At 40.7% G+C, this 27817-nt stretch overlaps 1 protein-coding gene across 10 annotated transcripts in view; it reads right to left on the bottom strand.

The window, feature by feature from the left end:
• Positions 1 to 27817, bottom strand: part of LOC135223610 (dynamin-like) — a 348582-nt gene that overhangs the window by 295023 nt on the left and 25742 nt on the right. For all 10 annotated transcript variants that reach the window (XM_064262207.1, XM_064262202.1, XM_064262204.1 and 7 more), the window contains exon 2: positions 12003 to 12076. In XM_064262207.1, coding sequence (XP_064118277.1) covers positions 12003 to 12076 — 74 coding nt within the window. The remainder of the gene's footprint in view (positions 1 to 12002; positions 12077 to 27817) is intronic.

The following is a 27817-nucleotide window of genomic DNA, read 5'->3' as shown; positions in this document are numbered from 1 at the left end:
ACAGACGAAATTTTAATTACGATACAAGTAAAGTCAATACCTTTGGAAATGGAATATAAAACTTTAAATTTGCTAAACAAGAAAAGAAAAGAAAACACACACACACCGGAAGTCATATTATTTACGTTCCTTGAACATCTGCAACCTTCCTGTACCGGTAATCTCATTCTTCGTCCTAATTCAACACCCTCAACAGCCCTGATGTTACGAGAGAGAGAGAGAGAGAGAGAGAGAGAGAGAGAGAGAGAGAGAGAGAGAGAGAGAGAAATTCTGCAACGCTGTAACATAATTTAACCTTGAAGAAAAACTCAAGTGACACATCAACTTCTCCCCCTTTGTAATTTTCGAAACAAGTCAAAAGAAAACAGTACCTCTACCTAACGGATCCACATTTTCAATTAAGATGTGAACTAATTTTTTTTTTTTTTTTTTTTTTTTTTTTTTTTTTTATCAAACAATACCTTTACATTTTCTTAGAAATGAATAACTTTCAATTAGCTTTGTAAACAAGCACCCAAATGCACGAGATAAGCATCATCTCCCACCCCTCAAATAAAACTGTTAACCTAGAAGAAAAAAATGCCTCTGACATCAGCCAAGGAAATGCTTTTGTTCCATCTCTATAGTCTTCTTTTTACCTTGGGTGGTGCGTTCATTGCTTATGTTTACCTCAATCTTAACAGGAATCTGTAGTGATCGCACTGGTTGCCTTAAGGTTCTCAAAAATAAAAATACCTAAAACTTCCCTCTATTCAATGACATCCTAACCACCCCCCCTTTACTCAAATACATTCTAATAACTTTATTTAGATTCAAAGAACTGTACACGCACAATAATCGACAGACACTATCCACAGCCTGCATTACCTCTGGGTGAAACAATATTCAATGGTGAACGATGTGAATGTCGTCATATTTCTCAGCAGTGTCAAGAAAACCCCAAAATATATAACTTTAAACACGCACTTTAGTTACCGCTCAAAATAAAAAATAATCCATCTTGAAATCTATCGTGGTTACTGCTGCCCAAAAACTACTGGATTAATTGCTGTGTACTGAGAGGAACTACTCCACCTTCTACGGAGAAGGTGAAAACCTTCAAAAACTCTTCCCATCACCAGTGGTTCTCGCAGCCATTTATCATCCTCAGATATAGTATCTTCACATAGTGAGATTAGAATATTTCCGCCTCTGTATTCGTTGACTTAACGATGAACTTCGTCCTTTACCGCAGTCTCTCCCAAACATCGTAAGGCATGCCAAGATGATGGTGCCATAACATAAGTCACAGATCGGTTAAGTTGAAAATATGCTTGCATCCCTACCACCCTGCACTCACCATTACTCCAAACTACTAAACCTAAACGCGCACTTCCCTTTTCAAATAAAATTATTATTTACGGAACAATGCACATACATTAGCTATTTAATGCAACCCAAAGTGTACGTACGTGCCAATGGGGGTATACACTACATCAGCCATGTAATGAACTACAACGCGTGGATATTTATAAAAACTAAAAAATATAAGAAATTCGCTCCACTGAAGTTTTGGTGCTGATGTAAAAGCTGAAGTGTAAAAACATGGGTTGCAGCAAAATAAAAAGAATATCTATATATACTATATATATATATATATATATATATATATATATATCATATATTATATATATATAATTATTATATTAATAAGGAGAGAGAGAGAGAGAGGAGAGAGAGAGAGAGAGAGGACGAGAGGAGAGAGAGAGGAGAGAGATGAGAGAGAGCGAGAGAGATATTATATATATATATATATATATATATATATATATATATATATATATATATATATATATAAATAAAGTTTCATGACATACAACTGCAAGATTATTAAAGACCAAAATGTGTTGCTCGGTATGCCCATGTTTCAGCTTTGTAATCAATTTGATGGAAAAAACTGAAGACTAATCAAAACCGTTCTTTTCAACTCACTCAAACGAGTTATGTGCGCAACGTTTTCCTCAGTTTTTGCCTCCTGATTAAAGAGAGTGCTTCCTTACCGTGCCTGCCAACTACAATTTGAATATATATAAAGAAATCTGATAACTGACAAGTAATCTGCATTACCTACAAACCAGCACACAACCAATGCGGATATATACAAGACGCCTACAAGAACCAAGCACCCGAACATTCCAGATCTTGGATGACTGCGTCAGTTTCCACTTCCTCCCAGAAAACAGATGAAGCGGAAACAATTCCTTCGATATAAAGGTTGCTGTCTAACCACGAATTCCTCATTTTCTCTTTCCCTAACGGCCTTGCCGGATAGGAGGATCTGGATGTTACCAGTCGTTGCTCAAATGGACTACAAAGCCAAGGTTGTCACTCGGTTTGCCTTTACAGACTTTCCTTCTGAGTTGAAGCTGAATCAGGTTTATAAGTTGCAAAGGGGCAAAAACTTTAGATACGATGCGAGAGGTAATGAATTTGGACTGTATCTGTCCGTGGACTGAAAACTATTAAATGCACCATTCGAAGAAATAAAAATAAATTTGCAATAGTCCCTTTTTAACAAGAATTTGGCCACGAGTCATACGTTTGGCAATCATACTTATATATATATATATATAATATATATATATATATATATATATATATATCATTTAGTATAAGAAATTAACGCGTGAACGCAGCATGAAACAAGGCCTACTTAACCTTGGAGATCTTCACATTCCTATTCTTTGGGTCTTCATTTGATCCCATTTTCACGAAAATCAGTTAATCAATTTGCAAAAGTACTATTGACCATCATGGGCGCCCGCATATAAGGGCAAAAGGGGGTCATTTGCCCCTCCCTTAAAACACCTGTAAAAGGATTTATGTATATATATAGTATAAAATTTATTACATTTACCTACATCGGTTATTCAAGCAACGGACCAAAGGCTTTACGTGACTTCCGAACACGTGGAGAGTGAATTTCTATCACCAGAAATAGACATCTAACCCCTCAATGGAATGCCTGATAATCGAACTCGCGGCCACCGAGGTGGCAGGCCAAGACCATACCGATCACGCCACTGAGGCGCTCAATAAAGGTATCATTATATATTGTATATTTGTTTACAGTATATAACTGCATTATTCTTCCCAGAAACAGTTGAATTTAGGTGAACAGTTATATGGAACTGTTGAAAAGTCTATGTAACGTATTTTCATTTTTTTTTAACCCGCCTCTTGCCTTCACTAAATTATTGCATCGCAGTTCCACTGCATATAAGCTATAGCTATATAATATATATATATTATATATATATATATATATATATATATATATATATGCCCGCTCTTTAGAAAATATGCCGCGGGCGCCCATGTTGACCATCCTCCATTACAAGACCATATAAGGTGAATTTTGAGCTCCTTTACAATATAAACAAGAATTAGACTTCAAAAGAAATAATTCAAAAATACGCCTTAGTTTCTTCTGAGCAATCGAGTTTTCTGTATAACAGCGGCCCATCAGGCTTTCAGCCACAGGCCGATTGTGGCCTGTCTTATAGCGTTGCCAGAGTACGACTATGGCTACCTTTAACCTTAAATAAAAAATAAAAAAAATACTGAGGCTCGATTACTACAATTTGGTATGTTTGATGATTGGAGGGTTTTTGATCGACGTGCCAATGTCCATCCCTCTAGCCTCAGTACTTCTCAAGATTTGAGGGCGGAAAGACAAAACAGACAATAGTTTTCTTTTTCAGAAATCTATACATCGTCAGCCAGCAAAAGACAGGATTCTCACCCCACTTGATACAATGAAAGGAAAGTCACCATCACCAATATTATTGACAAACCCTGGTCTCAGCAGCCATTTCACATTTAATCTGAAAAGGGGAGACGGTGAATTGAACGAGTGTACAGGTTTTGTTAAGATACTAGACAAGCAAATACCATTCCTATACCCACTCTATATTAGGCTACGTATATATAATCACAATTCAGTCCAGTCTTTCACATCCTCACGTCAGTAGTATCTCAGAAGTAACAGATGTAAGGAACGAGGGAGGTGCCGAAATCTCAATCCGTCTCAGAGAGCGCTATTTGTTTGATTACCTTAGAACCTTTATAAAAGTAGCTAGTTAATGAAAATAACCTTGACCATATTAGAGCAGCAAAATAATAACCATGCTTATTCATCAATAGTTTTAATAATTCAATAGGAAAATGCCACTCAAGTTGCCGTGTAAATTATCTTAAATACGGCATCCTTGATGTGTTCTCTAAGAATGGACCCATAAACCCGCCCTTGGGTAGTATTACACGCAGCAGCTGTAAGTAAGCCGCGAGTCCACGAGAGAGAGAGAGAGAGAGAGAGAGAGAGAGAGAGAGAGAGAGAGAGAGAGAGAGAGAGAGAGAGCTGTCATGAAATATCACCCTGCAAGGTCAGGTGTAAGCAGAACTACATTACTAATGAGAAGGAATGAGGAAAAAAACCCACAGTCGCAAACGGAAGAAACCGCAAGGAAACGTCACAATCACTAAAACCTTCCAATCTGCTACTTCAGGTACGAATTTGAGGACATCGAGGAGGCCTTGATGTTCATCATTGTAACTGTATTCTTGGCAAGAGTACCTAACTTTAACCATATGGGTAGGTCAAATGAGACAGATATTCGAATAAAAAACTAAAGTGGTGAAACAAAAAATCATGTTTGCCATTCTGCTTTCCCTTCCAGCTACATTTTGCCTTCTGATACAACCAACTGTCGTTTTTCATTCTCGGCAGCGCGCTTCCCTTCCTTCATTCTTAGAGGTCCATTACTGTGAGTCACTTAAAACTTTTACTACTAAAACCTGAAGTTACTATCCTTAATACTCACAAGATACACATCCCAATTAAAACTTATTTATGAATCATAATCATCTACCGAGAAACCACTAACTAATAGCAGGCATCCGAAATGAACATTAAACAGCATTATACTGTACTGAGAGCCATGGGTCTCGAGATTTCCTAGTTTCATCGACAATGTGTCTAATGAAACTTTAGACCTATGAGCACTAACACGCAGTCCTGTCAGTGTACTAGACAATACCACGCCTATCCTTACATACGTAATACTCGATGCAATATCACCCATACCAGAATTCCAATTACAAATTGTACCTTGAATGAATTATGTATTTTCAAGACAGGTACTTGCCAGAGCACCAAGAGCAACAAATAAGCAATGGTCAACTGTCAAAAGTAAATATTATAACAATAACATCACAATACACACGCAAGTTTGTGTACGAGTACGTGTGGTATGTGAAAACAGACCTAACCAACGACCTAGCAATGGGGTCAAGGTCGACGGCAAAAATCAATACCGTCTCTCCGGGCAACTTTCAGAATGAAGAAACTGGGATTCTTGTCGCGTTTTCACTACAAAAGGAACAAAATGTTAAGTCGGAAAACAAATACGAAAACATCCATTAACAATGCAAAGAGGCTATTGCAAATATACTCCAAAAATACGCCTACGCTCAGTTAGAAAATCAAATACCTAGGATGCGATTTCAGAGGGTAAAACCTTCTCATTAATATTTATCCCAAACTTTTCGCGCATAGCGAGCAGGAAGAGAAGCTCTATATGCTTACCTATACTACATTTACATCCTTAAGGTAAAAATTAAAAGACTTCGTGGGTAAGCGTTATCAAATCTTCTCAAATTTTTCTTTATAGATTCATTATGTACATCAAATGCTAACTAATTACTAAAATGAAACTTCTCTCAAGACATTTTTTAACAAATGTGCAGCAGATAATTTACAAATACAGTACATTACATGTTTTATGTAGTTAAAATTTATATCTAATACTGCAACAACAGTTCTGTTAACATGTAAACACGACAATTTCATACTAAAAGGAAGCCTAAGGAATGCTATGGAAACGCTCCAATACAATTTAATTGAAACATTCTAATAGCCTGCATTCAAAGAATTAAGCAAAGAACACTTCCCTTCACGTCATCTAACCTCTTGTGTACTACACAAAAGGCAATACCGTTAAACAGCCAGGAGATTAATGATCTACTAAGCCCATTAACCTAAAATTCTCTCTCGTCAACACGAGGTTAAGGACCCACCGAACTTAAGACTTTAACTACTAAACGGACGACGAGATGGCAACGTGATATTCCATCCGTTTTTATCAAGTCTTCGGAAGATGAACTAGAAAGTTTTGTGGGAATAAAAGTCATAACGTATCTAGATCAGGGTTATTCTGTATTTTCTAGTTAACTTTAGTTATGGATAATTTGGAAAAATTCTGCTTGGAATATGAACAGTAGCTACTATTGTTACACTTTCTTTGAAGAGGAGAGCTCGTTACACGTTAGCTTAGGTCACAATTTGCGGTTTTAATTGAGATTAACTACGCGTTAAAAGTTTTGCATACAAAAAAAAGTATATACTTTTAAAAAACACAATGACCACTTCTTGAAAAGAAAATTGAAAAGGACAAGGGTAAAATCTCTTCATTATATATATATATATATATATATATATATATATATATATATATATATATATATAATTATATTATATATAATATATTTATATATAAATATATATAATATATATAATATATATTATATATTACCCATAAAAAAACATTCCAAAATATATATATTAAATAATATATATTTCTATATATATGGTAATATAATAATATAATAATATATACTGTCTAAATAAAAGGAGCCCATAAAAACACCTTTTCAGGTAGACGAATGAGAAGTTACAGAAAAGGTGGTATTTATACCATAAGTCCATCCACTGGTAAGCCAATTTAAGTCACTCCCACTGATAATCTTCCTTTAATCTTCTTAAGCGTCGGTTGAATGAAAACCTGGTCGATGACATCCGAGTCCCATGCTCCCTTTGAGATATTCATTACCTGCCTCTCTTTAATCAAGGCCGATTCTATCATCTGACTCTTGAACCAGCAGTTGCTGCTATAAATTATATGTGACAAATTCCAGTTTATACTATGGTTATGTTCATTTATTTATATGGTTGAAAATAGCCGAGTTCTGTTGTCCATACCTAACTGACCGTTTGTGCTGTATTAATCTCTGGGGAAGTGATTTTCCTGTAAATCCGATGTAAGATTGGTCACGGTCTAGGCATGGGATTTTGTAAACGCCTGTGTCCTTGGGGGATGTCTTGTTGGACGTTAATCAGGGATTTGGCTAAGGTATTTGGGTAAGTAAAGGCAAAAGGGTTAGATTTTCCAAGGGTCTGGGTCACAGTCTTAATCCTGTCCAGGTGTGGAATTTTTATTTTATTGTTGGGTGTGTGTCTGGTCTTGTCTTGAGGGGGTCAGTAGAAAATTACATTTGCTTTGTGAATTGCTTTCTCAATTATATGGTCAGGATACCCTAAAGATGAAAGTTGCTTACGCATTAGTTCAAATTCTTTTTTAAGGAAATCTGGAAAACAAATTCTTAAGGCTCTTTAGAATAGGTTGCTGGCTAACCCCTTATCTTGATAAGAATGTCATGACGGCTGAAGTAGTGAATGTAGGAAAGTGAGAACGTTGGTTTTCTGTATATGGTAAATTTGTATCTGTCGTGTCTCTGATTATTAAAAAATCAAGAAAAGGAATTTTGTTGTCTGTTTCCTATTCTTGATGTTTTAATAATCAGACACACGACAGAATAATTCACCATTTACACTATTTCTACCTCGAAACAATGAATAACCGCATCATCCTCCAAAAATATTCACAGAGAATATACAACAACAAAATTTACACTGAACGAGTTAATATTTACTAACGGTGTCACAGCCCCATTTCCATTTGAATCACGTTCTGCTGCCTCTCAACTCACTTAGAAATGTCGAAGTGGTTAATCTATTTCTCCTTCAACCTGTCCATACGGCGATCAAGGGCCTCTTCACTTATGCTCCATCCAAAACTAACTCAACCTCCCCCCCAGATAAGTATATATGGAAATACTCCGCGAGAGAGAGAGAGAGAGAGAGAGAGAGAGAGAGAGAGAGAGAGAGAGAGAGAGAGAGAGAGAGAGAGAGAGATATATATACTGCTGTTAAATACAAAAATACAAATAGAAGAGGCTATCAGATTGTAAACCTCCTCCAATAAAATTAGCTAAGCTAAACAGAATATATTTACATCACCTTTCTGCTAACACAAACATTAGGATACGATTTGAATAATGTTGCTCCAAAAAACATACCATTGAAGATTTCCTTTCACATACAACAGATAAACGCTGTCTTCTTTACTAACACGTCACCGACTAGAAAAATGAGAACGAGTTCCATATTTTCATGTACATTACAACTGTTCCCTAGAACAAACTGAATACTTTCTGACTAACTCGTAAAATGAAAATCCATCAAGACCTTTAAATATCGAGATAAAATGAACCTTAACTTTCCACAGTGAAAATAACCCTTTGTTATTTTTTTAATATCGTCTTCCGGAGAGAGAGAGAGAGAGAGAGAGAGAGAGAGAGAGAGAGAGAGAGAGAGAGAGAGAGAGAGAGAGAGAGAGAGAGCTGTCATTACTACCTTGATTTTACAGTACAAACCGTGTATGAGCCCTATTCACAAAAATTCAGCTGCTGTTACATACCTATTCTAGCATGTAGGTTTGTGGTTCCTGGGTGTCAAAGCCATTCCTCCCCAACATTTGTCTAGCACTTTTTGAAAGTCTTCCTCTCCCACTCCCTCCTAACAGGTAGAAATGATACACCAACTTAAGTCTTCCATTCTTTCCAAGGGACCAAAACATTTTCATTCGTCTCTGCCCCTTAAGGTGCGTTCAAACGGTCGAACAATGCCCGACGGACAAACATTGTTGCCATATCAAAGGCGAAGCAGGATGACGTCAAAAGCGTTGAAACGAGGGAAGTAGATCTGGCAACAAACTGTGGTACCAGTTGAAGTTGTATATCAATGTTCTTACTCTGCTCACAAGGCAAACTCTGGTAAGCAATTGTTAAATGGTAACAATGTTTGTCCGTCGGACGTTGTTCGACCGTGTGAACGCACCCTTACATATACACATTCCCCGCCCACGGCATTTTTTAATTACCGTGCCTGGGTGAATTTGGAGGTCATCCTAAGGTCCTCAGTGGGTCATTATAACTACTATTTTTCATGGGAAGTTTACATCTTTCCTGAATAACTTTGAAATATACTTTTCCACTCATACCTATGGAAAAGCAGAGAACATACATTCTCTTGTTCACAAATATTGCTGGATACCATTCGACTTAATTTTACTTAGAAATAGTTAAAGGAATTTCCACATGGTTTCCGAGAAGGTCTAATCCAGAAGAGCAAACAAAGAAAGATACGAAGCGTCCATTACAGGTTCATTTTATTACCTTGTTTAAATTTCTAACATGAATTCTTCAGTCCCGTTACTTTATAAACCCAAGTTTTTAAGTAAATAAAAACTGCAGAAATCATAAACAGAATAACAGCCAACTTTACCATACACACCCAAACGTGTGATAAATATACCTGTTGTATATGACCAAACGTGTGATAAATATAACTGTTGTATATGATCATGTATATGACAAAGTTTAATTACCAAGGATCGCCCACACACGTGACGATTCAAGAATTTGGAGACCACGTGTCTTCACAGTTCACAGGTGTTACACAGGGCATCAACCTTTGCGCACCTGTACTAAACACGATATATAATCAACTAAGAAATGGCTTGTAGATGAAATCGTCGAAATTTCTATGGTCAGCGGAAGTCGACGCTACTAGTGAGGACGGCCACCTCTTCCCTAGTAGCAAGTAGTTTATCTACGACTTAAATGCGGCCATGGGGAGGATGTCCATGTAGTAATTCATTGACCTTACTTCCTGATACGGTGTTTTCTTTACCTAAAGTAGGATAACGCTCTTGTCGTATTTGAGTAACATTGCCAAAAGAGACAGACAGACGCAAACTATTTGGATGCCCCATAGTACACTCGCAAGGTACACTCGTATATGTACATAAATGCACTAAAAATGGAGAATATAAACAGAAAAACACCGATGCAGTTTCCTTAAGCAACCGTGTATAAGTAGTCTCTTTTCTTAACGAAAGTTGGTGAAAACCCTTACATGGAAAACCAAACAAAATGAATATCAACAATTAAAGAATAACCATTTTTGAAAAAGAAGGCACTTCCAACAACTTTAATATTGGGAACGAGCAAAGAACCGAAACTAGGTCAATACAGCTTGATATCGTATCTGTGCACACACATCACAAGGTGTTGCTGACCCCCCCCCCCCCTCTCCCACAAAGAAATTTAATATATACGCAGTCAATAAATCAATGATGTGTAAACTTACGGAGACTTGGGTCTACAGGGTTTTATCACTTTACTGAACGTCCCAAGAAACAACAGTTGCAATTTATCTTATATTTTAAAGGTAATATTGTACTAGTCTACTTTTATTGGAATGTGCAAATGGCAACTTCGATAACAAAACAAACACAGCTTCAATCATTACGTTCACTCATGTGTACACTAAAAGCGATATCCAAATGACGGCAAGCTGAAGACCGTAAAATTATGCCTACTTCCAAATCACGAGCTATTAAGGAAGAAACCAAGAATTTTAAACGGGATGAGTCACCTGCAAACGTAAAAAAATACATTTGACGGAGAGAGAGAGAGAGAGAGAGAGAGAGAGAGAGAGAGAGAGAGAGAGAGAGAGAGAGAGAGAGAGAGAGAAATATCTGTCCCCTTCAAATCACTATAATCCAGTAGTTGCTGGCGCAAACTAACAAAATCCCTAAGCAACACCGTGCCAGCTAGAAACTGAAGGAAATTCTGCGCCATACGGGTGCATATGATAGGCAGTTTGAGTGCCATTATAAACGTTCAATTGTGCACAAAGTGCAGTCATGATAGAAGTATCGTAAGGAGTCTACGTTAGTAGTGAGATTTCAGGGAAAAATTCCTTCTTTAAAAGGTGCGCGCGTAGGAAAAACCTGTGCATCTTGAAGGCAGTAGTGGTTCTTTCCAGCTTGCTTTCTGTCTCGGCTTTTCAACCATTTACTTCGCTACCTTTCTGCTTAGTTACAATTCTTGAATTCCCGTTGCTAACTTTCACCGCTCTATCAGATCAAAACCTTCGGCCGAGCCGTTTGAGCTTGAAAATGAGAGAATGGGTTTAGGAACACTAATTTATGGTATAACACTTAACAGATATAAGTATACCTAAGTTACCGGTTCTAATAGTATTTGGTTAATGCAATTTCCACTTTGAAAAATTCAAACTGGCGACCAAATAATCTTAAAATTTAACAATCTCGTTTAGTGCGGATTATTCTCCAATTTTTTAACAACCAAAGAGGTATAAAAAGCAATGTTTTATTATCATCATTCACATACAGTCTTGTCATGTTGCTTTCCCAAAATACTGTTTCATCGTAAGTTCCAATAACTTGAGGGTTTATAGACGAACTCGCTGCCTTACTTTGTCCTCCAAATTTATTTAGGTAGACTTGTTCATTAAATACCAAAATAAAGCCCGGCAGCTGATAATTGCGCCATGTAACAAGGCAGCGGCAGAACCAAGATCGCACATCTGCGAACTTAGGTTTTCCATCAAGAGGCTCTGGATGACTAATCAATATGAAGTGATCATATCTAAAATTGCTCTTCGTCCCCAAGGCACGTACGTTCCGCATCGACAAAACTGCTTTTGATTCGTATTCGCTTTAAAAGGACGACTTCAGTCCTTCAAAGTGGCATTCAATAAATGGAATTTGCAAAATGGCAATCAATAAATGACATTTGAACATCCTCAATATGGACATATAACAAGTCAGATTATCAAACTCTTTCGTATTACTTCACTTTTGAAAAGAAACCACCTACAGCCTTCATCACGCATCACACACACACACACACACACCTCGTATCATTCCAATTAAAAAAAATAAAATAAAATATACCGGAATATCTTCACTTACCATGTGGATGATAAATGAGCTGTAGGATAAGTGGTCGACGGGTGACGATACCCGAACCACGAGGCAAGAAGTCTCTGAAAGAAAAATTAAGACTTTAGTAATGAGCGTCCACGACCCAGATTTACAAAATAGATCAACTTTACTGCGTGTAATACTAACTGCTAACAAATACCGATGCTTAACTTTGGGTCAATAATCATCAGCATTATCAGTGACTAACATGCACATCCTTGTACTGTTCATGTTCTTGTACAGTACATGGACGATTAAATGAATAGCCTATAATGAAATTAAGGATGTAAATCCAACCATCGGATCACTTTAAGCCATTCAACGTTGGCACATTATATAGATTATAAAAAAATAAACTAACATTTTGCTAGTTTTTTTTTAAATAGATTCATTCTTGATTCATCAATTTAAGAAAGCACGTGGCAATGGCAAATGTCTACTTTCTCTGGAGCCATGTTATCTAACAATAATGACTGTCAATTATTTTTCTCCATCAATAAAACAATTTCCATAGTAGAAGGTAGCTATTGAAGTCAATGCAAGACAAAGGTTATTGTTAAAATTTAAAACTATCAAAAATATGGATATTATGTACAGGGATGGTCAAGAGGTTAGTTTAGAAGAAAAGACGAAATCAACGTTTTTAATGAGTGGTTTGGTCAAATCTGGATTGAAGTTCGGACAAGGGGGTTTGATGATACTGCTAACATTAATTTTTTTTTTATGTCACTCAGTCTTCATTCTCAAGCCGGGTAATATATGAATAAGGCACGGACCTTTAACTTGCTTCTCCTCTGGAGCCACTATCCGATAATCGGAAGCAGCTCGATGTTGCACCACGAACAAAAGGCCGTAAAAACTTTTAAGACATTTATGAAAAACTGACGGTAGTCATTCAATAGCACTTCTGAGATGGAAGAACTAGCTGTTTCAGAAAACCATCATTTGTACCAGAAAAATCAATGGGAACCCCTTCAAAATTTCAGCTGAAAGGCGAGTTTCCAAATAGTGGCAGAACATAAGTTCTCATTCATACAGTCAATGTAACGGAAGTAAAATGTAATGGTTGATGGTAGGATAAAAGAACAGAACAGATAAAGTAAGGAAGATGGCACAATGCATCCAAAAACCTGGAAAAGGCCTTGTGTTCATGGAATGGAAGGTAGGGTTAGAATGCAGAACGCACGAATGAATTCTTGGGGCAACTATCTTTCAGGGACTTGAGATGTGGATGTTAAGTGTAAATGGGAGCAGTTTGTGTCAAAATGAATCACTTGTATTTGTGGCTAAATTTTTTTTTAAAGAACTACTGATTTCGTCATGCACAGAAGTGATCAAAAGCTCAGCATATATGAAAAGTGGGATCACATGTTCTGAGATGGCTTGTTGTGTGGGTGGCAAGACTGGAGGACGGACAAGTTTGCTGTAATGTGTATAAATGCAAAGTTTTCGGGAGATGGGAGGATAGCGATTCTGAAAGCGCAGAAAAGATAGTGTTGAGGTGGTATGGAAAAGGGCATTCATACACAGGATGTAAGGGTGTACACAGGATAGGAGATGAATGGCGCATATGTACATTAGGGTTAAAAACTAAAATGAAAGACTTTGTTCAAATCCATAATATCCTATAACACGATCCTTCACACTCCGTATCAAAATTATTGCATATCACATTAAATTTTATTTTTAATAATTTTGTGTTTTTTATAACTAACAAACCTTCGGGCTTAACATTAGAATAATCATCTAGCGCCACCTGTTAATCCGGTAAAATTAATTTTTAAAAACTCGTGTAATCAAGGAACTATTGGCATCTGTGCTTGATCATGGGGTAAGTGGGATGCCTTGGGCATCCTGTGAATGCATTAGTTACTTAGAACTTCTCTGTTTCACGGCCACACCACCTAACATTTGAACATATACAAGTGGAAACCCTGGTTTATTTTTAAAACAGCAAAACAAGATCTTCAATAATTTCCTTTTAACTGACCCCTGGGTCATATATAGTCAGTGCCCTAGTGCCCTTAAACTCTCTTCCCATATGTAGTTTATTCACTGGCTTTATGAGCAGAGAATATTTTGCATAGCTCATTAATGGAAGCCTTAAGACTCCATTATTCTAATCTCTTCCTCTTACAACTGACATCTACTAACACACCCAAGGTTTCCCACTCCCCAAGCGAATAGCAAAGATTCAATTCAAGCATATTCTTTATCTTCACTGTTCCAAAAAATTAAATGTGGCAATTTCATAGATGTTAGTACTTGATAAACTAATGTTGTGCGATTTAGCCAAAAGAAAATGCCAGACTAATAATTTACGAGTATGTATACATATTCATAATAGAGAAGGTTATACATACTAGGCTCCAAGGTCAAGACCCTTTAACCATATGTTGGGAAATAACTTGTGTGGACTACTAGGTTAAAGTTGCTGCTGATGTATCATGATGGGAATCCTTAAGTGCTGAAGAACATCCTAAAGGACTCGCTCCCAGTTCTATGGATGGCATATCTCAATGGCTTGGATGATATTTTTGGGAACCATTTCTTTATCTACTATGTGTTAGTATTGTCAAGACAAAACAGAGGCATCCTATTAAGATAATGCTTAGGACAATGATCTTGCTTATCTACAAAACTTCATTTCATTCTAAAATCAAGTTTCATATATACTTACCTGGGAACTACATTCCTAACTTTTCCTACTCACACAGCAGCTTAAAATTTTAATAGCATGCAGTAACGCTGTATTGCCAGTGCAAGTGACTGCCCTTTACCCAGAACAATAGGAACAACAAAACAGTGGACTTCTTGACCTGTAGCGACTTAGCGGAGTGGTGGTGAGCAGTCTCTACTTTTAAGAGGGAGTTTTGGAGTAAAGTAGTATTCCGAATGCCCACAAAACGTAAGATAAGTTCCCTTTGCCCTGGGCGCAGTACCAAAGAACAAACAGACTAGACAATGCTGTCACCTACACTGCACGATAATTAAAAACTATCACCCTAACAAATACAGGTGGGTGCTCAGTTACAGAGTAACCCCCAGGGTTCCCAAAACTCGACACCCTAATTTCAAGGTGAAAAGGACTAGGAAGGGATGTTTCCTATGCTTCATCCCCCAATACCTAACGAAATCAAAACCAGGCAACAGAAACAGAAATACATTAACAACAATCCCAGACTCGAGAAGGGATACATCTAAAAGGCCGTCTTGAATATAAACTCCTCTTAGAATAGTTTTGACCAGAGATTTGAGTGGGGTTTGGAAGCAGTGCACCACAATTTTTTCAAGATTATGAAGTATTTGCGGAGGTCAACATGAACAAAGCAGCGAGCTGAAAGTAGGCTTTGAGGAGGAGGATTTAATTTCTTTACTTAAGGTATACATCCTGCCACATGAACAAAGCAGCGAGCTGAAAGTAGGCTTTGAGGAGGAGGATTTCATTTCTTTACTTGAGGTATACATCCTGCCACTGACAAACAAACCGTTTATGGAGTTTCACAAACAGCAGCAGGAACAAGAATCTTAATGCTTCGACAAGCCATAAACAGGACTTTGCAAACAGAGAAAGCCATCACTTTTTGAGATGGATTCCATTGCTGAATGCATTGCCAAGATTATGGAAGCATGTAAAAACTCTGCTGTTCCTTATAGGATGGTCAGTATGACCTGACCATGTATCTTTTAACAAACATCATGCCTGAAATTTTTTTATTTTTTTAAATTATAAAATACTGCCAGTAAGGTAACAGTAAGAATATTACCTTTTTTTTGTATAAGATGAAATAAATGCCAGCTGTTTTTTGATGCAGAAACCCTTTCAAAGGTAATACAATGCTTAAATATTTATTTTTTCAGAGCACAAAATATTCCAGGAATACTGAACTGCTCATTTTGTCTGAAGGTCAGCAGCTTCCAAGGCTCTATCTTTTAAACAAGACAGCACTTATTGATGGAGGTCTTTTTTATGATAATTACAATTCAGACAACTGCCACAAGATACTTTCACCTCCCACATGCCTTATTTCAACAAGATTCTTCCACTAGCATCTTTTGTGCTTGCATACAAGACCTGACGAGCCCTTGCTTTAAGCAACACCAGCATCTATATTCCATTTAAGAAAAAGACCATACAAATGTTTATCAGATTTACCATTTATCACTGCAACAATACCTGGCTACAAAACCACGCAAAAGATATTTCTTCTATATTAGTCTAGTCACCATGGAGCTCTGGCACACCAATTATAGGGTTTTACTACATCAATAGCTATTTTTTTATGGAAGCCTACTTTACCAAGTTGGCCAGTTGCAGCTATTATACACAATCAACAGAAACAACCTAGCCGGATATTCTCGAATGGGGGCCGCAAAGCAAGCAACTGGTACTCCATATTCATATCACACATTACTGTACTAAGACTGGGAAGTAAAAAATTAGCACATTACACATTCACAAGAGTACACCAAGTAGGTATACAGTAACGAAATAAGCCAATCACACTAGTAGTATTTGAAATTATGGTAAGAACTTCAGTTTTATCCTAATATGAGGAGCAAGATGTGTAGCAGTTCCCAACTGAGATTCCTCCAAACAACATTACTAGCATGGTTATCTTTTTATCAAGTGTTGTGGTTGCCCACTTACATCTAGTGTCAAAGCTAAATCAATGCTTTCCATTCAATTTCCTTTAATAAAATATTCTGAAAATAAAAATTCAGTACTTTATAATAAACATGATTCAGTTATAATGGAGTCTACTTTCCAAGGAACTGTCATTTTTACTACTTTTAAAGGAAAATATTCACTTTTTACCTTTATACTACTACTTTTTGGCAGATATGCCAAATTGTACTGTAATGAACTTGAATCTATAAAATGCATCCATATCTTCATTTGGAATACATACAGTACAGGCAGTCCACGTTATCAGCGGACTTGGTTATCAGAGATCTGGTTTTATGGCACTTGTCTAGCGCCATAACGGGTAGAGTTCCAGTTATTGGCACCATAAGGAGCCTTATGGAGAGCCATAATGCACCAGCAATGAGTTATGGTGCCATAACATACCTAACAGACGTGCCATAATGGCACCGATAACCAGTTATGCACCATAAGCACCATTATGGCACCATAAATCACAGTTTCAGTTAATGGCGGTTTTTGCTTATCAGCACCCCTCCGAGAACGGAACTCCCGTCAATAACCGGGGGCTACCAATATTTTTTTACTCTTTAAAAAAAGATTATTAACTGAGCAGTAAGTAAAATACAAAATCACAATTCCTGGTAATTTGTATTTTTCCTAGCTTTACTTACCTCGAACTACCTAATAGGAGAATCCTGGATTCTCCTATTAGGTAGTTCGAGGTAAGTAAAGCTAGGAAAAATACAAATTACCAGGAATTGTGATTTTGTATTTTACTTACTGCTCAGTTAATACCGACCGGAGAAATCCGGTTACCCCTTTCACAAGTAGCCGGGTACATACCCCAAGGGTCAAGGCAATGAGACCGCGACCTCCAACCTCAAGTGCTTTCTACTCCACTTGATTCCTGCCCTAAGGTACTCGGGGACGGTAGGGAGGGCCTGAAACCCAAGTAGTTAAAGGTACGTAAAGCTTGGAAAAATACAAATTACCATGAATTTGTGATTTGTTCTGACGCCATTAACTTACCTTGAACTACTTAATAGGAGACCCATCCTCAGGGGGTGGAACTATCTTCGGGGAGACTGGCCCCAAAGGTAGGTCCAGGTGCGTACCCCAAGGGGTCTCAGTCCCGTTCAAGAGAGGCGAGGGACTGGGAAAGGGTCCGACAAGGGAGCTGGCCGAGATGCAAGGGTAACCCGGACTAACAACTACTATAAAGCAATGGTTTGTAATTCTAATATCACATACATCCACCGTCTTACCTTCAGGTTCGTAGGGTCCCATGAAAGCTCTCCTGAAGCTAAGGGAGAGGATAAGGAGGGGTATGGGGGGACTAAGATAAGGGGGAACACACATTCACACTACTCCTCATACCCTTAGAGTCCCTTACCCTGTTGGCCCACCACCACCGGACCAATCTTGAATGAATCTTGTGATTTTCGGGTGAAGTCCTTCAGGTAGTGAGCCGTAAATGTGGACTGTCTGGTTCCACACCCCGGCCCTTGGGATCCAGCTGACCGCAAGGTTCTTAGAGAAGGTCAGAGAGGCCCCAATGCCCCTGATGTCGTGAGACCTGGCCTTCTTCAGGAGAGGAACACCCGTTCCCTCATAGGCTCTCCTGGACGTTTCTCTCAACCATAAGGAGATGGTGTTCTTGGAGACCGCCGCCTTCTCCCGGCCAGTAGAAACGAACAGGTTCCTAATATGTAGCTGGCCTGAACCGGGCGGTCCCATTGAGATACTTCCTCACCATCCGGACTGGACAGAGCAGATCCCTAGGATTGTCTGACCTGGCGATGGAGGGGATCGAGAACTCCACGAACCTGTCGTCCACAATTGAGAGATTCTGTCTCCTGGCCATGAAGGAGAGCACATATCGAAAGAAGAGCTCCTTCCACCCCTTTGAGTGCGAAACCTTGTAGGAAAGGCCATGAAGCTCTCCTACTCTCTTGGTGGAAGCTAAAGCCAGCAGGAATACCATCTTCAGTGTTAGCTCTGTCCAAGATGTCCTCGAGGGGTTCCTCAGGGCATCCAGCAACCTTGCGACGTCCCACTGTGGGGCCTTCAAGGAGATGGGGGGGGGGGGGGGGGGGGGGGGGGAAGACTGCTTGAAGCTTCTGATAAGCATCGACAGATGCCCGGAGTTCCCTAAATCCCGCCTTTTCAAGGGGGAAGACCTGACCCAGGGCTGCCCTGACTCATCTTCCCGGCTGTTATCGAGAGGCCTTTTTCCTGTCTCAGGTGTTCCAAGAATTCTGCTATGTGGGGGAATCTTGGCGTGCAAAGGCTTTAGACCCATCTTTCTGCACCAGGGCCCAAACGTAGACCATTTTGCCTGCTCAACAACCGCCCGAAAGTCTCCACCCGTGAAGGAATAGGGATGGGAGACCTTTGTGGAACCTCTCAAAGTGGGCTTCCTTAGGTCTGGCCTGAGGGGCAACCTCCAGGGATCTTACACTGCTAGGGCCTGGAGGTCCCAGAACCACTCTGTCCGGCCACATGGGGGCCACCAATATCATTTAAGCACCTCTTGACCTTCTCAGGCGGTTTAGAACCTGCCTTATCACCCTAAAGGGAGGGACTGAGTACACGTTCAGACCGTCCTATGGGTACTGGAATGCATTGTCCCAGACTGCTGCTGGGTCGGGCACTGGGAAGCAGAACACCGGGAGCTCTGTATTCAGCCATGTGGCAAACATGTCCAGGGAGGGGGATGCCCACATCCCGATCAGCTTCGCCTCTACCTCTGGGTGTAAAGACCATTCTGACCCTATCGCCTTTCCCTGCCTGCCTGGTCAGTCGCCGATCACAGTCCTCTTCCCTGGAATGAACCTTAACCCATCAGGGTCATGCCTATGCTTGCGGCCCACTCCAGGATCGACTCCATGAGATCACACAGGTAACAGGACTTCAGGCTGCCCTGTTTCTTGACGTAGACTACCACCATGGCGTTGTCGCACATCAGCGCTACCACCTGGTTCCTGATCCTGTGCTCGAACTCCTGCAGGGTGTAAAGTGGGCAACCCACCCCTCCTTTGATGCGTCTGTGAACAGGAGCATCTCAGGAGGTAGGCCCAACTGGGGAACACCCTGCAGGTGTTTGACTGGTCCAACCACCACCGGAGGGCCTCCCTAGTGTCCTGCGAGGGGAGAATGAGTTTCCGGAGCGGATCTTCCTTCAGATTCTACTGGACCAGCCTTGGATTGAGCCTGCCTTGGGGGACCAGCTTCTCCAGGGAGACCAGATGACCCAGGAGTCTCTGCCACTCCCTTGTGGGGAGGGGGGAGTCTTGCAAGAAGGGGAGAGCTATCCTCTGCAGGTTGGCCAGCCTGTCCTCCAAGGGGAAGGCCCTGGCTGCCCTCATGTCTAGGTCCATCCCCAGATACACCTTACCTTTCAAGTGAGGCAATCTCCGAAAGTGGCGACAGAGGAGGACAAATGGCAGAAAACATTAACACTCAACTTTACGAAACATTAAAAAATGGCAGAAAACATTAACGCTAAACTTTACGAAACACATCAACAAATGGCAAAAAGCAACACTTAACTTTACACAAATCTTTAAATAATTTTTTTTTTCAAAATTTCAATTTCTTCACCACTTTAAACTTTGTTTTTTTTATATCACTTGGATCTTCCTGTTTGCTTACTACTACTACTAAAGGCCTCTTTAAAAAATAACTATCCAAGGGAGATTGCTTCTGCCTGCTTTTCACAAACTTCATCGAACTGCGCAAGCATACGACCTGTGTAAGCCATTTCGGGGTGTCTCTTTTCTACAAATATTTGCACTTCATGAAAAGCAGCTAGAGCATCCTTAATTTCTGCCGTTGTCATAGGGTCGCCCTCCTCCTCCTCACGCCACTCCTAGAGAACTCTTCTTGAATGAAGTTATGTTGCATGGCCTCCAACTCCTTCAGGTCATCCGTTGTGAGTTCCTCTTGGTGCTCCTCGAGGTCACTGATGTCGTCCTCGTCGACGACCAGCCCCATGCAATTGCTGAGTGCAACGATCTCGTCAAGATCTGGTTGCGAAACAGTTTCAGGATAGTCAACTGTTTCTGAATCTGTATCAGCTTCGCCCACGTTGAATCCCTCGAAGTCTTGGGCGGATACAGCATCAGGCCAGAGTTTCCTCCACGAAGAATTCAAGGTTCGCCTCGAAACCTCCTGCCAAGTTGATTGACGAGTCGGATACATATCACGATATCAAAATGCTTCTTCCAAATTGCACGCAAGGTGAGGTTTGTGGTATCGGTGATGTCGAAACATCTCTTGAAAAGAGGTTTCGCATACAGCTTCTTGAAGTTCGATATCACTTGCTGGTCCATGGGCTGGAGGAGAGGGGTGGTGTTAGGCAGAAGATAAAGCACCTTGATAGAAGAATACTCCACTATGATATCTTCCTTGAGGCCAGGAGGGTGAGCAGGGGCATTGTCCAACAACAGCAGACATTTCAGAGGGAGGCTCTTCTCTTCCAAGAATTTCTTCACTGTCGGGCCAAAACACAGATTTACCCACTTGGTGAACAAAAGTCTCATTACCCAGGCTTTTGCATTAGCCCTCCATATCACTGGAAACTTCTCCTTTAGCACTTTGTGGGCTTTGAAGACTCTAGGAGTCTCCGAATGATACACAAGTAAGGGCTTGACCTTACAATCCCCACTGGCGTTCGAACAAAGTGCGAGCGTAAGTCTGTCTTTCCTAGGCTTATGCCCGGGTAGTTTCTTCTATTCCTCCATGATGTACGTCCGACGAGGCATTTTTTCCAAAAAAAGGCCAGTCTCGTCACAGTTGAAGACTTGCTGAGAACTGTAGCCTTCATTGATCGTCATCTCGTCGAATGACTTGATAAAGGCTTCGGCCGCTTTCGTGTCCCGAGCTGGCAGCCTCCCCATCCCGCACCACCGAATGAATGCCAGTCTGTTTACGGAATTTATCAAACCACCCACAAGAAGCCTTGAAGTCTGGGGTTGCCGTCGATGTCCCTTCTCCTCCGTCATCTTCGGCCTGGGCAATCAGATCATTGAAAATAGCGATGGCTTTGTGGTAGATTGCCGTCTCGGTTATCGTATCGCCAGCGATTTCTTTGTCTTTAATCCATACAAGCAGCAGCCTCTCCATTTCATCATGCAAGTGGCTCCTCTTGTTGGACAAAATAGTCCAGCCTTTGGAGGGTGTAGCTGCTTTGATGGCTTCCTTCTGCTTAGGTATGGTGGCTATCGCCGACGGATTTCGGCTGTATTCCTTAGCGATCACACTCAACCACATAGCCAGCTTCATACTTCTTAATTATCTCCATCTTAGTCTCCATAGAAAGCATTCTCTTCTTTCTGTGAACTTCAGCAACATTCTTGGGACCCATGGCTAATTAAGTTAATTAAGTTTACACACAACACGATAAAGTATGCGTACAAGTAGAAAGCAAAATCACACACACAACACAAAGTATATGTACAAGTGGAAAACAAAATCACACACACAACACAATAAAGTATATGTACAAGTAGAAAGCAAAATCATTAACACGAATTTACGTTAACTAACAAAATATGTGTATGTGAACGAATGCATTCCGCATGCGTACGATAACACTGACGCGACAAAGTGACTGAAGGATGCCTTTACGTAGAGAGATGATGGGATATATGCTGACCTATAGGAGAACAGGATCTTACAGCGGTGACTAGCATCAGGAACCAATTGGAGAGTGGAAGGATGGTGACGAGTCTACCGAGTTAGCAGCACGTGAGTTTTAAAATTGTTCTCGGCAGTCCAGGAGAATCTCGGACTTTACACCCTTTCATAATCTGAATTATTTTCCTACACAGAAGCAAAAAAATCTTCCGTCTTCGATGTGGTATTTTTTCTATGAGAAATACACATCCCTGGTTATTTTGATCATTTCATTGAAAAAATCAAGTATGAAAATTTTGGTGGTTATCTAGAGTTTTAACTAACAAATAGGATGTTCTTAGCATTTATATGGGGTTCCAAACATTCATGGGGGGTCTGGGTTTGCATCCCCGACGAATATGGGGGGACCACTGTGTGTGTGTATGTATGTATGTATGTATGTATTGTATGTATGTATGTAATGTATTGTTGTTATTATATATATATATATATATATATATATATATATATATTAAAATCTTACACTTGATGGAAGATAAAAGTGTTCATGTCACATATGCTTAACTTTTATTCCACTTCCTTTTAGTAACTCTGGGGTAAAATTCATTGTCATTATTTTTTTTTTATTTTACTTAACGGAAGATTAAAATCTGTACAAAATTATGTTTTTGTACACGGGAGGCAGATTTTTGTGTTTTGCCCTTCATGTAATAGCATGAAAAACCTAACCAAGCTACAGAATTCCTACAAACCCTCAAAGTGGGTTGAGCAGTACAAGATGTAAATAATTATCTTCATCAGTAACAGGAATAACTTACGTCAGCTCTCAGGTTATCTGAATCAACATATAAAGACTAAAAATGAAATATCATTCCTAGGTAAAGATACTCAAGAGTATTTTTTGTTACCTTCATCCTTTGTGAAAGCCCTATATGTATTTAAAAATGACATTGTTATGATACAATAAAGTTTCATACATACTTACCTGGCAGATATAATACATAGCTATAGACTCCGTCGTTCCCGACCAGAAGTTCAAATTTCGCGGCACTCGCTACAGGTAGGTCAGGTGATCTACCGCCCTGCTCTGGGTGGCAGGGCTAGGAACTATTCCCGTTTTTTCTAATCATATTCTCTCTTCCACCTGTCTCCTGCGGGGAGGCTGGGTGGGTCTTCAATTGTATATATCTGCCAGGTAAGTATGTATGAAACTTTATTGTATCATAACCAATGTCATTTTCATACATTCAACTTACCTGTCAGATATATACATAGCTGATTGACACCCTTTGGTGGATGGCAAGAGACAGCTAACTAACTGACTAGACAGGTAAACAACATATGTTGTAGTATAAATAAACCTTAGTTCCTACCTTCTTAGATGGAAGACTTCGTGGCTACTGCCTAGGAGTCTGCTTCATCTCAAGAACCTTAGCGAGTAGTGATCTGTGCCAAGAATTCTTGTGGATCTGTCGATGGGGTCTCTTCCACTTACTCGACAGAATCCTAATGGCGTTTGTCAATGGGAGCACATCCGCTTATATTACAAAACGCACTAATTTAAGGAGCACACAACCAATCCCGATCACTCCGATCCTAACCCGTGTTAGTTCTAAGATTGCTTAGAGTTATCCCCAAACTCCTTTTGCAAACAACCACAAACTCGAAAATCATACATACAAAATAACAAATTTTTGTACCCCTCTAATAGTCAGATGTCCCTCGATTTTCAAATAAGAGAAGTGAAGGCCGCCTGTCGACAACTGACACTCCCATCAACCGAAAACCCGAGAACACATCCGACAAGAGGGTTTACGTACATAATTTTAAGGATTGGTGCTTTCTCCTTTACCACAACCGTCTGTGCTGACACAAACGGACCTAACGAAAAGCATTTATCATACGTAACTCGTACGTCCTTTTAAATAATTGGGATGCAAACACAGAGTTGCATCTCCAATAAGTTGTATCCAAAATGTTCTTTAGTGACATATTTCTTTGGAACGCCACCGAGGTTGCGATTGCTCTAACTTCGTGGCTCCCACCCTTCTTAGGAGATTAAACGAATCATCTGGACACTTCTTATGAGCTTCTGTGATAACACTTCTCACAAAGAATGCTAATGCGTTCTTGGACATTGCTCTCTTGGGGTCTTTCACTGAGCACCAAAGACTTTTCTGCGAACCCCCCAACTGCTTTCTTCCTGTCCAGATAAAATTTTAGAGCTCTAACTGGGCACAGGGATCTTTCTGCCTCTCTGCCCACCAAGCTAGAAAGTCCTTTAACTTCGAAGCTCCTGGGTCCAGGATTCGAAGGGTTTTCATTTTTGGCCAGAAAAAGGGACTGAATGAACAAATTGCTGAGTCTCCTTTGAAGCCAACTCTTGATTCAAGGGCGTGCAACTCACTGATTCTTTTTCTTTTTGCCGTTGCAAGAGACTCAGAAACAAACACTTTCTCGTGATATTACGGAACGAAGCAGTGTGAAGTGGTTCGAATTCTCTGATGAAAGAATTTAAGAACTACATCTAAGTTCCAGCTTGGAACCTTAGGTTCGCGTGATTTAGATGTTTCGAATGAACGAATGAGTCGTTGCAAATCCTTGTCCATTCGTTAGATCTAATCCTCTGTTTCTAAAGACTGCTGAGAGACATACTCCTGTACCCCTTAATAGTTGGTAACCGAAAGATGCGACTTTTGTCTAAGAAACAGAAGGAAATCTGCAATTTCGGTCACAGAGGTACTGGAAGAGGACAGCTTCTTCGACCTACACCAAAAGTTTCTGAAAACTTCCCACTTCGATTGGTACACTCGTCTCGTAGATGATCCTGCGTGCTCTAGCAATTGCATTTGCTGCCTGGCGAGAAAACCCTCTCGCTCTGACGAGTCTTTCGATAGTCGAAAGGCAGTCAGAGCAAGAGCGGGTAGATTTGATGGTACCTCTCGAAGTGGGTTGTTTGAGCAGATCTATTCTGTTTGGAAGAGATCTGGGGAAGTCCCAGGGGTGACTCCATTCCATCACCTCTGTGAACCAGATATTTGAGCTGGCCAATACGGAGCGATCAGAGTCATCTTGGTTCCTTCGGATGCCACGAATTTTCTGACTACTTCCCCCAGAATCTTGAACGGGTGGAAAAGCGTAAACGGTCTATTCCTGACAGAAAAAAAAAAAAAAAAAAGTCCAGGAGAAAGGCGTCTGTTTGCATAAGCTCGGGGATCCTCCACCAGGGCACAAAATGTATCTATCCTTTTGGAGAGGAATGTGGCGAAAAGATCTATTTGAGGCTTCCCCCAAAGGCGCCACAGGCTCTGACAGACTTCTGAGTGGAGTGTCCATTCTGTGGGAAGGACCTGTAATCTCCTGCTCAGTCTGTCCGCTCTCACATCCTCTCCCCTTGAACAAACCTTGTTAGAAGAATTACCTTCCTTTGGTTCGCCCAAATCAGTAGATCCCGTGCCAGCTCGTACAGAGCAAAAGATGCGTCCCTCCTTGCTTCTTGACATAAGCCAGAGCTGTCGTATTGTCCGAATTATCTGCACGACTTTGCCTCTGACTAAGTGTTCGAAGCTCTTTAGCGCCAGGTGAATTGCTAAGAGCTCTTTGCAATTTATGTGCCATGACACCTGTTCTGCCGACCAGGTGCCTGACACTTCTCTGGGTCCCAATGTTGCACCCCAGCCCGCCTCCGAGGCGTCTGAAAACAATGTCAGGCTTGGGTTCCGTACTTGCAGGGACACTCCTTTGTTTCCTTTAGTGGAAGCAACCACCACTTCAAATGATGTTTTATTTCTTCCGATATTGGAAACGTATCCGATAGCTGACCTGTCTTCCAACTCCAACTTCTTCTTAGGAAGAACTGAAGCGGTCGAAGATGTAATCTCCCTAGGATAAAGAACTGTTCGAGCGAGGAAAGGGTTCCGAGAAGGCTCAGCCATTCCCTCGCCGAAGTGCGCTCTTTCCCTAGAAGTTGTTCGATACTGTGGCACAGCCTTTCTTTAGTCTCTCTTGCGATGAAAAGCTCGAAAACCCCGAGAATCCATCTGAATCCCCAGATAAACCACGTTCTGGCTGGGGATCATCTGAGACTTCTCGAGGTTCACGATCAGTCCCAAGACTTTTGTCAACTCCAGTGTTATTAACAGGTCCTCCAAACACTGCTTTTGAGACCTGGCTCTGATGAGCCAGTCGTCCAGGTACATTGAGACATTTATCCCTTTCAAGTGAAGGTGTCTCGCTACATTTTCATCACGTCTGTGAAGACTTGAGGAGCCGTGGACAGGCCGAAACACAGGGCCCTGAACTGATAATTTCTGCCTTCGAACATAAATCGAAGGTACTCCTCGACGAATGGTGGATCGGGATGTGGAAGTATGCGTCCTGAAGGTCCTATGGACACCATCCAATCCCCTGCCGTAGTGCTGCAAGGACTGAGGCAGACGTTTCCATGCTGAACTTCTGTTGTTCGACAAATTTGTTCAGCGCACTTACTCCAGTTACCGGTCTCCATCCCCCCGAGGCTTTGTTACAAGAACAAGCGGTTGTAAAACCCGGGGAGTTGCAATCCAGTACAAGTTCTATTGCCCTTTTCCCACATCTGTTCCACCATTTGACGAAGAGTGTCCGTCATCATCTGGTCCCTGTATCTGCGGACAATTCCCTCGGAGAGTTGTCAAGGGAGGAATGTCCTTGAATGGGATGCGATACCCCTTCTTGATAATCGACATCGTCCAAGTGTTGGCTCCTAAGTCTTCCCAGGCTTTCGCAAAATATGTAGCCTGGCTCCTACGGGTGCTCTGGAGGACAAGAACTCTCACTTCCCTTTCTTAAAGGCAACGGAAGGAAGGACCTGCCCCTCTTATCGGTTGACTTCCTTTCGGCGATCGGTCCTAGTTGGAAGACCTCCTCGAAAGGGCTGTTTCTGAGCTGGGCGAGCCACTTTTTCTTCTCCTCACTAGCCACAGGCCACTACTTCTTCCTTGATGATGTCTAAGGAGATCCTGGGGTGGCCTTTTCCGTCAGAGAATGCGCGATGTCCTTCACCACTGCGAGGGAAAAAGGTGTTCAGAGAGGAGGCGCAAAACAATAAGGCGGCTCTCTGCGAATGAGAGACGGCCTTTGTGATGAAAGCACTGTGCACCGCTGCTTTTCTTTAAAACTCCTGCACCATATAGCGAGCATACCTCAGCTGATCCAATCCTGAAACAGCCTTATCAATGCAGGCTAGGATGCAATTCAGGGTTTCTGGGTCGAGTTGTTCATTCTCTTGAGCTTTCTTGGCCAGAACCCAAGGGACCATCTAAGAAGTTAAAAAACTTCTAAGGGTGGTGAAATAGACCCTTGATGAGGTGGTCCGTTTCCGAAAGCCCCCATGTAACCTTCGCTGCATCAAGGCGTGCTTCTAGACGAATCCACCAAACTCGAGAAATCTGATTCGGCTGAAACGGACAGAGACAATCCCATATCCTCTCCCGTTTCGTACCAAAATTCCTCTCCTCCTGTAAGTTTTGGCGGG

The sequence above is a fragment of the Macrobrachium nipponense genome, chromosome 10, assembly GCF_015104395.2.
Source record: "Macrobrachium nipponense isolate FS-2020 chromosome 10, ASM1510439v2, whole genome shotgun sequence".
NCBI lineage: Eukaryota > Metazoa > Arthropoda > Malacostraca > Decapoda > Palaemonidae > Macrobrachium > Macrobrachium nipponense.
Note: the sequence above shows the minus strand (reverse complement) of the source record. Positions and strands in the feature narration are given on the sequence as shown.